The following is a 12,791-nucleotide window of genomic DNA, read 5'->3' as shown; positions in this document are numbered from 1 at the left end:
TCATGTCATTAATTGCAGATATTCTGAAGAATATACTACAGATTGTATAGAGAATTCTTGAAACATTCTAAAAGAGTTTTAAATAATGACAGCATCACTGAAAAAATAGTATATTCCCCACATGAACTACTTTGGAAAAGGCTAATTGGATGTATCAGTACTGGTGATTACTAAAATAAAAATCAGTCACATTTCTCATATATGAACATCTATAGCTCATTGATACAGAATTATATTTTCCCTCAGGAATAAAAGCTGTGGCTTCATCCTGCTCTTACCTGCATGAAGCTTCTTTGAAAAGATGCTGCAATCTCACCGATGAAGGAGTCCTCGCTCTTGCACTCAACTGCCGGCTGTTAAAGATCATTGATTTAGGAGGCTGCTTAGGTATTACTGATGTGTCCTTGCAGGCATTAGGAGAAAACTGCGCATTTTTGCAGTGTGTTGATTTTTCAGCTACTCAGGTAAATGAAATAACACTTGAAATGTAGATACTGTATGTATTTATTTGCCCAGTGTATTTCCATAACTCATCAGAACACAATTAATTTTTTTGTTGTTGCTGAAATTATTGACTTCATATTTTGATAGTTAAATAATTGCAATATAATTTGGCACCCTCCCCTCAATTGTTTTAAGTAAGGGTGGAAGGTATGTGTGGCTAAAACACATGTTTGCTAAATGGGAGGAAATAAAACAATATCTAAATAACAAGTTTTAGAAAAATATGCTTCCATCTTCTCCATTTATGTGCTGTGTTCTTTTTCCCTTTGCTTAGGTATCCGACCATGGTGTGGTTGCGCTTGTTAGTGGACCTTGTGCCAAGAAATTAGAGGTAATTTTAAAATATCTATAAAGATGATGATAACTGAACTTATATTATCCTCAGAAATTCTTCATTAAACCTAGAAGACAACCAGTGCCTTATTCACAATTAGGTATTTCCAAGGACTTTTTTCCCCTCCGCCTCTTTATTCCAGAGTGAAAAAAACTGGTAAAGTTAGGAGATAAAGTATGCTTTATAGAAAACCCATTTTACTTCCAATAAATGTTCTTATTTTCCAGAGGTTTTAACTTCTAATACATTTAAGGATAGTCTTATTATGGATAAAGATAATGAAAATTTATCAATGTAAAATGATATCCTTTAGAATTTTCATGTCTGACTGATATTTTTACTAGGACTACTTATGCTCTTGCCAGTGTATTTTTCTTGACATCATATTTATTCTCTCTTGATCATCTTTTTCTGAATCTATGAAGGCATCCAGAATATACCACTATGGCATAAAGATTATTTTGAGCTGAAGATGTCTAAGAAACAACAGAAGCTAAAAAAAAAGACTTCCGTCTGAACCGCCTCCCACCCCCACTATCTGTCTAAAAGCAGACACTTCCAAAAGAATTCAAATGCCTCAAATCCTTTTTAAGGAAGATTTCCAGATGAGAAATTGCATTAAACAGACATAGTCACAAGATTATGATAACTCCCATCTATTTTCCTAAAGGTCCATTTTGTCTGCCCTAAAAGTCATTTGTATGACTGTTTAGTATCCTTTCTCCCCCTCCTCTTCCCCTATTAAGATGGTATTTAAACTAAATTCAAGCCATTTCTTTGAACCATGACCTTTGTGAGCTTGTGAATAAATTTTCCCTTTCCTCTTATCTTATTGTCAGTTTAATTTAAAGGCTTCCAGAGACAAATATAAGCGGGTAGAGAAAAGGTTTTTCCTCCCCCAGAAGCCGCATTTGCAGCTGTTTAAAAAGATCTTAAATTAGTGTTCCTCCTTTGTATTCAATGACGGATGTGGCACCTATAACCTGTTTCTAAATATTAAGAAATGTTTTGTCCCAAGATTTTAATTTTTTTTCCTTTCCCAGTTTACAGTGTTTTAGTTTGTTTTTACTCTTAATTAAAAGCTGTGCTTTTCAAAAAAAAAAAAAAAAGCTGTGCTTTTCAACAAAAAGTCACATCAAATCCTTTTTGGAAGTAAGCAGCCTATAAATGAATTATACATGTTAGTAACCACTATTAGAATGGTGGTACCACGTTTTTGCCAAAATATTTCTGCTTGATTTATTGCCCAAAGAATTTTTTTTGTGATGTTTATATATCTGCATCCTGCTTATGTGTATATATATGTGTGTGTGTTTGTATATATAAAATGGCACATATATTTTTATGAATCTTTTCATTAAGAAATTTTTTTTAAAAAAATGAAGTTTCAAATTCCAAATTGCATTCTAACTGTAGGGACAATAAACTGCCAAAGCTTTTACTGTTTTAAATACAAACATTTGTTGAGCACTTCATATGCTATCCTCCATGCTACTGCCTTATATTCATTAGGTTATTTTATTTTTACAACATTATCCTATAATCACCGTCAATTTTATCAAAGCTCTCAATCAGTTAACCTAGTTTATCACTTCCTAATAAAACCACCAGGAAATTAGTTGTTGTGCAGTGGTAGGGAATATACCTACATATTTACTTCAGCTTTATAAAATAAAGAGCACCTAGGCAGACTGAGGAAAAAAATCCAATAACCAGTGCATTGGTCATTGTAATGTTATTGAATTTTTCATTTTTTCAGCTTTCCAAAGCTTACTTCTGTAAGTATCAAAATATTTTAATGAAAATCTTTCTAAAATTTGTTAGAACTTAATTCCTTCCTTAAACAAAGGAATATATTTTAACATGTGACTCATTGCATCTTTGTGACCACAATTTCTGACAAATTGAAATGCAAACATTTTCATTTTTTTTAACCGATTCTTCTCTTTTGGGTAATATATATACCTACATTTTTCAGATACCCCATTTTTAACCTGTTGCTTTTAATTTGTTCAGTTCCCGAAAGTTAGGGGCTTCCCTCATAGCTCAGTTGGTAAAGAATCCACCTGCAATGCAGGAGACCCCGGTTCAATTCCTGGATCGGGAAGATCTGCTGGAGAAGCGAAAGGCTACCCACTCCAGTATTCTTGGGCTTCTCTTGTGGTTCAGCTGGTTAAGAATCCACCTGCAATGTAGGAGACCTGGATTCGATCCCTGAGTTAGGAAGATCCCCTGGAGAAGGGAAAGGTTACCCACTCCAGCATTCTGGCCTGGAGAATTCTATGGACTGTACAGTCCATGGGGTCTCAAAGAGTTGAACATGACTGAGCGACTTTCACTTTCATTTTCTGGGAAGTTAAATATCAAGGTTGCTAAATAGTTTATAATTTGAAAATAAATTTGATTAACAGTCTAAGAACCGCTCCTAAAGATTGCCATTTAGTAAAAACATGTTACAGCATTTATGGGCTTCCCTGGTGGCACAGATGGTAAAGAATCTGCCTGCAATGTGGGAGACCTGGGTTTGATCCCTGGGTTGGGAAGATCCCCTGGTGAAGGAAATGGCTACCCACTCCAGTATTCTGGCCTGGAGAATTCCATGGACGGAGAGGAGCCTGGCAGTCTACAGCCACAAAGAGTTGGACATCACTGAGCGCCTTTCACACACACACAGCATTAAGTGAATGTCAGTATTGACTCTGAAATCTCTATCGGTCTGAGTCCTCAGTGAGAGCAGATCATTTTGTTCATCACTCAGCCATTATTCTATACCTAGGTTTTACTACAGTTCCAGTCACACAGTAGTACCTCAATAAATACTGCCATATTTTTAACTTTATATCACAGTCATTTTATAGTTTTCTACAATCTTCATGGTTAAAATTTAATTTGCTGTGAAAGAATTATTATTTATTAAACAAATATTTATTGATTATCTACTAAGTTCTAGGCACTGTCATATCAGAGAACAAAATCTGTCCATGTTATGTATCACTTTTCCTTAATTGTTTTTCTGATGTTGGTACTTTAGCTTATTTACAGCATTTATCTATTGGAAATAATCATGTGTTGGGACATACCACTTTTTCTTCCTTTACTATAATTAAGTCCCTGAAACAACACAAGTGGATCAATTTTATGTCATTGTCTGTTGTTCTTCAGTCTCTTCAGTCATGACCCACTCTTTGTGACCCCATAGCACAGCAGGCTCCTCTGTCCTCCACCATCCCCTGCAGTTTGTTCACATTCATGTCCGTTGGATTGGTGTTGCTATCTTACCATCTTGTCCTCTGCTACCCCCTTCTCCTTTTGCCTTCAATCTTTCCCAGCACCAGAGTCTTTTCCAATGAGTCAACTCTTCATATCAGGTGGCCAAAGTATTGGAGCTTCAGCTTCAGCATTTGTCCTTCCAAAGAATATTCAGGGTTGATTTACTTTAGGAACGACTGGTTTGATCTTGCAGTTCAAGGGACTCTCATGAGTCTTCTCCAACACCACAATTTGAAAGCATCAATTCTTTGACACTCAGCCTTTCTTGGGAGGACAGAGAAGCCTGGTGTGCTACAGAATGGAGTCGCAAAGTGTTTGACACAACTTAGCAACTGAACAACAATAACATACAATGAGAACAAACAGATGGAAGGAACAGTGTTCAACTCAGGTTTCATTTAAAATATATTAAGGCATTTAAAAAAAGAAAATTTTTCTTTTTTTAAAATTCAATTCTGGCAAATACAAGTCCTAGCAAAAATTTCAAATTCACAATATAAACTTCATGGGAAACAATTTAGCAATGTGAATTTAGGACCTTTTAAAAAAGTCTCCCAATCTATACATGACTACTGGAAAAACCATAGCTTTGACTATATGAACCTTTGTCAGCAAAGTGAAGTCTCTGCTTTTTAATACACTATCTAGGATTGTCATCGCTTTCCTTCCAAGCAGCAAGCATCTTTTCATTACATGGCTGCAGTCACCATTCACAGTGATTTTTGGAGCCCAGGAAAATATAACCTGTCACTTCTTCCACTTTTTGCCTCCTGTCACTGCTTCCACTTTTTGCCATTAAGTGATGGCACCAGATGCCATGATCTTGTTTTTTTGAATGTTGAGTTTCAAGGCAGCTTTTTCACTCTCCTCTTTCACCTTCATCAAGAGGCTCTTCAGTTCCTCTTCACTTTCTGCCGTTAGAGTGGTATTATCTATATAACCGAGGTTGTTGATATTTCTCCAAGCAGTCTTGTACTCCAGCTTGTGCTTCATCCAGCCTGGCACTTTGCATGATGTACTCTGCATATAAGTGAAATAAGCAAGGTGACAATATACAGCCTTGTTGTACTCCTTTCCTAATTTTGATCAGTCCATTATTCCATGTCCATTTCTAATTGTTGTTTCTGACCTGCAAATAGGTTTCTCAGAAGAAAAGTAAGGTGTTCTGCTACTCTCATCTCTTTAATAATTTTCCACAGTCTGTTGTGATCCACACAGTCAAAGGCTTTAGCCTAGTTGACGAGGCAGAAGTAGATGTTTTTTTGGATCTCCCTTGCTTTCTCCATGATCCAGTGAATGTTGCCAATTTGATCTCTGGTTCCTCTGCCTTTTCTAAACCCAGCCTGTACATCTGAAGGTTCTTTGTTCACATACTGCTGAAGCCTAGCTTGAAGAATTTTGAACATTACCTTGATAGTATGTGAAATGAGTACAATTGTATGGTAGTTAGAGTATTCTTTAGCATTGCCCTTCTGTGGGATTGAAATGAAAACTGAAGTTTTCCAGGCCTGTGGCCACTGCTGAGTTTTCCAAATTTGCTGGCGTGTTGAGTGCAGCACTTTCACAGCATCATCTTTTAGAATTTGAAATAGCTCAGCTAGAATTCCATCACTTCAACTTGCTTTGTTTACAATATGCTTCCTAAGGTCCACTTGACTTCTCATTCCAGGATGTCCAACACTAGGTGAGTGACCACACCATCATTGTTATCTGGGTCATTAAGGCCTTTCTTGTATGGTTCTGTGTATTTTTACACCTCTTCTTAATATCTTCTGCTTCTGTTAGATCCTTAGCATTTCTGTCCTTTATCATGCCCATCCTTGCATGAAATGTTCCCTTGATACCTCCCGTTTTCTTGAAGAGATCCCTAGTCTTTCTCATTCTGTTGTTTTCCTCTGTTTCTTTGCATTGTTCATTTAAGAAAGCTTTCTTATCTCTCTTTGCTATTCCCTGAAACTCTGCATCCAGTGCATGTATCTTTCCCTTTCTCCTTTGCCTTTTGTTTCTCTTCTATCCTCAGCTATTTGTAAAGCCTCTTCAAGTAACCACTTTGCCTTCTTGCATTTCTCTTTCTTTGGGATGGTTTTGGTCACTGCCTCCTGTACAGTGTTATAAACCTCATTTAATAATAACCTCATATAAATGTCCATAGTTCTTGAGGCACTGTCTCTACCAGATCTAATCTATTGAATCTATTCATCACCTCCACTGTATAACCATAAGGGATTTCATTTAGGTCATACCTGAATGGCCTGGTTTCTCTAGTTCCTTCAATTTAAGCCTGAATTTTGTAATAAGGATCTCATGATCTGAGCCATACTCAGCTCTGGCTCTAGGTATAGAGCTTCTCTATACTCGGCTACATGTAAATCCGTGGCTGATTCATGTCAATGTATGACAAAAATCAATACAATATTGTAAAGTAATTAGCCTCCAACTAATAAAAATAAATGGAAAAAAAAAAGAATATAATCAGTCTGACTTTGGTATTGACCATCTGGTTATGTCCATGTGTAGAGCCATCTCTTGTGTCTTTGGAAAAGGGTGTTTGCTATGACCAGTGTGTTCTCTTGACAAAATTCTGCTAGCCTTTGCCCTGCTTTATTTGGTACACCAAGGCCAAACTTGCCTGTTATTCCTGGAACCTCTTGACTTATATCTACTTTTGTATTCCAATCCCCAAGGATGAAAAGGACGTCTTTTTTGGTGTTAGTTCTAGAAGGTGTTCTAGGTCTTCATAAAATTGGTCAGCTTCAGTTTCTTCAGCATCCGCGTTTGGGCATAGACTTGGATTACTGTGATGTTGAATGGTTTGCCTTGGAAATGAACCAAGATCTTTCTGTCATTTTTGAGGATGCACGCAAGTACTGCATTGTGGACTCTTTTATTGACTGTGAGAGCTACTCCACTTCTTCTAAGGCAGTCTTCCCCACAGTAGTAGACATTATAGTCATCTGAATTAAATTTGCCCATTCCCGTCCACTTTAGTTCACTGATTCCTAAGATGTCATTGTTCACTCTTGCCATCTCCTTCTTGTCCACATCTAATTTACCTTGATTCATGGACCTTACATTCCAGGTTCTTATGCAACATTGTTTTTTACATCATCAGACTTTACTTCACCACCAGATATATCTACAGGTGAGTGCTGTTCCCGTTTTGACCCAGCTGCTTCATTCTTTCTGGAGTTGTTCGTCATTGCCCTCCACTCTTCCCCAGTAGCATATTGGACACCTTCCTACCTGGGGGAGCTCATCTTCTGGTGTCATATCTTTTTGCCTTTTCATACTGTCCATCAGGTTCTTCAGGCAAGAATACTGGAGTGGGTTGCCAACCCCTCCTCCTGTGGACCACCTTTTATCAGAACTCTTCAATATGGCCCGTCTGTCTTGGGTGGCCCTGCATGGCATGGCTCATAGTTTCAGTGAGTTATGCAAGCCCCTGCCCCACAACAAGGCTGTGATCCATGAAAGGGTTCATTGTCTGTCACCTTGTGAATTCATTTCATACAATGCCTTTTCCATGTAGAATATGATGCTTTCTCCTCAGTTTTCAAGAATTTTCAATATATTGAAGTTTCCTTTAAGACATGATTAATTATAATAATATGTACATCAACATAATATCAACTTTTCAATAGAAAAGAAAAACCACTACCCTAAGTATACATACCAATTATTAGTTGAAAATTACCTTCAGAATTGTTTAAAAGTTTTTGATGTTGGCAAATATACATAAAATTTACTATTTTAACCATTTTTAGGGTACAATTCAGTGGATTTAAGTACATTCACATTGTTGTGCAGCCATCACCATTAACTACCTCCAGAACTTTTTCATCATCCCAAATAGAAACTCTTTACCCTTTAACAATAATCCCCATTATCCTTTCCCCCAGCCTCTGACAACCTCTGTTCTATCTTCTGTCGTTATGAATTTACCATTATAGTAACATTTTTAAAAACCATTCATCCACTGATATGGTTCCACCTTTTGTCTTCTGTGAATATCTCTACTATGAACATAGTTATATAGACATCTATTTATATCCCTGCATGCAATTCTTTTGAGTACATCCCTAGAAGTGAAATAGCTAGATAATATTCTAATTCTATATATAATTGTTTGAGGAACTGCCATACTATTTCCATAGCAACTGTACCCGTTTACATTCTCACTAGCAATGAGAAAGTGTTTCAAATTAGAACATTAAACAAAAGATAGATAATATTTCAAATATATGAAAATGTATATAAATTTTTATAACAGAGACCTTTGAGCCAACCACTTGAATTTTAACATTGTCTGCCTTTATTCCAGCCAGTTCTTTTTTAAAAAATTATTAAATGTGATATCTGAAGCTCCCTCCCCTCATTTATTCCCCTTCTTCCGTCAGAGGTAACCACTCTTCTGAAGATGCCTGTATATCTTTCCTTCCATGTTTGAATATTTCATCTTTCTTTCTACATCTTTCTACGTATGTGTGTGTATATCTGTGACTGTTGTTCAGTCACTCAGTCATGTCTGATTCTGCAATCCCATAGACTGCAGCACGCCAGGCTTCCCTGTCCTTCACCATCTCCCAGAGCTTGCTCAAACTCATGTCCATCAAGTCAGTGATGCCATCCGATCATCTCATCCTCTGTCATCCCCTTCTCCTCCTGCCTTCAACCTTTCCCAGCCTCAGGGTATTATCTAACAAGTCAGCTCTTCGCATCTGGTGGCCAAAGTATTGGAGCTTCAGCTTCAACATAGTCCTTCTAATGAATATTCAGGACTGATTTCCTTTAGAATCAACTGGTTTGATCTCCTTGTAGATCAAGGGACTCTCAAGAGTCTTCTCCAACACCACAGTTCAAAAGCATCAATTCTTCGGCGGTCAGTTATCTTTATAGTCCAACTCTCATCTATACATGACTACTGGAAAAACCGTAGCTTTGACTAGACAGACCTTTGTTGGCAAAGTAATGTCTCTGGTCTTTAATGTGCTGTTTTAGTTTGTCATAGTTTTTCTTCCAAGGAGCAAGTGTCCTTTAATTTTATGGCTGCAGTCACCATCTACAGTGATTTTGGAGCCCAAGAAAATAAAGTCTCTCACTTTTTCTATTGTTTCCCCATCTACTTGCCATGAAGTGATGGGACCAGATGCCATGATCTTCTTTTTTGAATGCTGAGTTTTAAGCCAGCTTTTTAACTCTCCTCTTTCACCTTCATCACGAGGCTTTTTAGTTCCTCTTTGCTTTCTGCCCTGAAGGTGGTATCATCTGCATATCTGAGGTTATTGATATTTCTCCTGGCAATCTTGATTTCAGCTTGGGCTTCATTGTTTGTGATCAGTTCAGTCGCTCAGTCATATCCAACTCTTTGCGACCTCATGGACTGCAGCACACCAGGCCTCCCTGTCCATCACCAACTCCTGGAGTTTACTCAAACTCATGTCCATTGAGTCAGTGATACCATCCAACCATCTCATTCTCTGTTGTCCCCTTCTCTGCTGCCTTCATTGTAAAATATTCATAAACAAGATATTATATTGTTTTATGTGTTTTTCAGTTCAGTTCAGTTCAGTTGCTCAGTCATGTCCAACTTTTTGCAACCCCATGGGCTGCAGCACGCCAGGCCTCCCTGTCCATCACCAACTCCCAGAGTTTACTCAAACTCATGTCCATTGAGTCAGTGATGCCATCCAACCATCTCATCCTCTGTCGTCCCCTTCTCCTCCTGCCTTCAATCTTCCCAGCATCAGGGTCTTTTCAAATGAGTCATGTGTTTTTAAACAGTACATAATAATTTCAAATCATATGTATTGTTTTACAATTTGATTTTTTTATTCAAAATCATGTTTTAAAATTTTTCTCAAGCTTTATTGGAGTTTAATTTACATACAATAAAACTCACCTATTTCAAGTGCACAGTTTGATGAATGTTGGTCATTGTTTTACAATCTTATAACCACTACCACAATTAAGTATAGAATATTTCCATCACCCCAAGAGGTTTTCTCCCATCTCTTTGAAGTCAATGCTCTGCTGTGGCCTTCCCCCAAGCAACCAGTCATTTGTCAATATAGTTTTGCTTTTTCTATAGTATTTTATATGAATGAAATCATGCAGTGTATCATCTTTTGGTTTTTTACTGTTTTCTCTACTTCTTTCATTTGGTATGATATTTTTGAGATTCATCCATGTTGTTAAACATGTTAATGTTTCATCCCTTTTTTTTGGCTGAGTAGTATTCCATAGTCTGGGTATAACACAGCTTGCTCATATATTCACCTTTCAGACTGTTCCAATTTTAGACTATTATAAATACTGCTGTGGACATTTGCATACAAGTCTTTGTGTAGACATATGGTTTCATTTTGGGGGGTAAATAACTAGAATGGAACTGCTGTGTCATATAGTGAGTACATGTTTAGCTTTATAAAATGCTACAACACTGTTTTTTAAAGTGTCTAAACTAACATTATGTTTAAGATTTATGTCTATTAATACAAATAAATATTTTTCTTTGTAACTGTTTTATCTTATTACAATATATTAATGAACCACCATTTACTTACCCAATCTCCATTTATTTACTATTGCAAGTAATATTTCAGTTGACATATTTACAAGTTGTTTCCTTACACACATGTACAAGCATTTCTCTCTTTATAGTGGACGTCTGCAGTTGGAATTAATTGCTGGGTTCTAGAGGATACTTGTCAGTTTTAATATATACTGCCAAATTGCCTTATAAAGTGGTTGGGCATTTCACTTTTAAAGCTGCTAATACCTTCCAAATTACTATAGACTTTCTTTTTTTTTTTTTTTTTTAGAGATTCAGCAGAGGTGATCTTTTATTTTTTTTATGAACAATCTTTATTTTATTTTTTTTCCATTTATTTTTATTAGTTGGAGGCTAATTACTTTACAACTATAGACTTTCGTTGGTCCTTCCTATAGAGTTTTTCTTGCAAGTGGTTATTGGGGGTTTTGTTATCAGAGTACATATTTCCCAAGCATTTCACACTGTTCTTATTGTCCTGTTTTTTTGATTATACTTTATTTTTAAACAGGAGATTCATATGGGGCATTGTGTGAATCTGACTGACGAGGCTGTAGAAGCTGTCCTTACTTGCTGTCCTCAGATATGTATATTACTCTTCCATGGATGCCCTCTAATAACAGGTTAGTATAAGGCTATGTGTGTGTATGTGTTAGTTGAGCAATCACGTCTGACTCTTTGCAACCCCATGGACTGTAGCCCACCAGGCTCCTCTGTCTGTGGAATTCTCCAGGCAAGAATACTGGAGTGCGTTGCCATTCCCTTCTCCAGGTGTGTGTGTGTGTGTGCTAAGTTGCTTCAGTTGTGTCTGACTCTTTGAAGCCCTATGGACTGTAGCTTGTCAGGGTCCTCTGTCCATTTGAATTCTCCAGGCCAGCATACTGGAGTGGGTTGCCATGCTCTCCTCCAGGGGATCTTCCCAACTCAGGGATCGAACCCATATCTCCTGAGGCTCCTGCATTGCAGGTAGATTCTTAACCACTGAGCCACCAAAGAAGCCCCTCCTTCTTCAGGGGATCTTCCCAACCCAGGGGTTGAACCCAGGTCTCCTGCACTGCAGGCAGATTCTTTATACCACCTGATCCACCAGCGTAAGTATGAGGCTGCTTGGGTTCAAATCTTGGTTTCATCTTTTAATAACTGTGTAACCTTGAGTAAATTACTTAACCCATTCCATTATTCAGTTTTCTCATCTGAAGGTGAATATAATGACAGTACCTACCTTATAAACTTGATCATGACAACACATTTTTTGGTGCCTAGCACATACTGAGGGTTCAGTAAATGTTAATCATGATGATGATGGTGATGGTGATGGCGGTGATGGCCAAGGCTCAATAAATGCTAACTGTGAGGATAAGGATGATGGTGGCAGTAGTAGTGGTCATGATATTAAACATGATGCTTTATGTAGTCATTTATAATATTAAATCTGTCAAATATGCTAAATGACCTGTTAACTGTAAACACACCAAGCTGTAACCATTGAGATTCAGAATCATTTGGCTGATGTGGTACTTCACTTAATTAGTCACAGCCTTTGGTTTGTATAAGAGCCATGACACCTCTTTCACATTATTCCTACACATGGGTCCCCTACCACAGTATAACCTGGTTCTCACTTGTAAGTCAGTACTTAATGCCCTGCCCTTCAAGCTTATTTTCCTAATTATGGTTTAATAGTTACTGTCTTTTTGACAGCTTCCACTTTTTCTGTTTGAACTGTCAATCTAAACTAAGCCTGTAATGGGTTATATTTGGTTATCAAAGACATCTGTAATGAAGACTAAAATCTTATTTTAGGTAGACATTTTTCAGAACACTAACGCCAAAACTTCAGTTGGAAATTATTACCAGTGGGTACCTCTGGGGAAGGTTGTGGAGAGACAAGAGTAGGAAAAAGCCTTCACCATATACCCTTTTGTCCTTTTGAATTTTGTACCATGTGAATGATTTTACCTATTAAAAATTAATAATCATAATTTTAAGAAAATAATTTAGAACCAGAAAAATTCATGTGACTGAGTACAGGGAATCAGTTAATGTGAACACTATTCTGAGGGTTATGAGAAGGCAGGCAGAGGCTCTCTAGTCATCAAACAAGGCAGAAAATTATATTTTAACAAGAAGGCT

General features: G+C 37.2%; 1 protein-coding gene across 4 annotated transcripts in view; it reads left to right on the top strand.

Annotated features, from left to right (window-relative positions):
* AMN1 (antagonist of mitotic exit network 1 homolog) overlaps window positions 1–12,791 on the top strand; it is a 77,975-nt gene that overhangs the window by 41,840 nt on the left and 23,344 nt on the right. For all 4 annotated transcript variants that reach the window (XM_043440812.1, XM_043440813.1, XM_043440814.1 and 1 more), the window contains 3 exons: window positions 247–464; window positions 779–835; window positions 11,170–11,281. In XM_043440812.1, the coding sequence (XP_043296747.1) occupies window positions 247–464; window positions 779–835; window positions 11,170–11,281 (387 nt within the window). The remainder of the gene's footprint in view (window positions 1–246; window positions 465–778; window positions 836–11,169; window positions 11,282–12,791) is intronic.

The sequence above is a fragment of the Cervus canadensis genome, chromosome 21 (assembly GCF_019320065.1).
Source record: "Cervus canadensis isolate Bull #8, Minnesota chromosome 21, ASM1932006v1, whole genome shotgun sequence".
NCBI lineage: Eukaryota > Metazoa > Chordata > Mammalia > Artiodactyla > Cervidae > Cervus > Cervus canadensis.
This window is presented reverse-complemented; position numbering and strand designations above follow the sequence as displayed.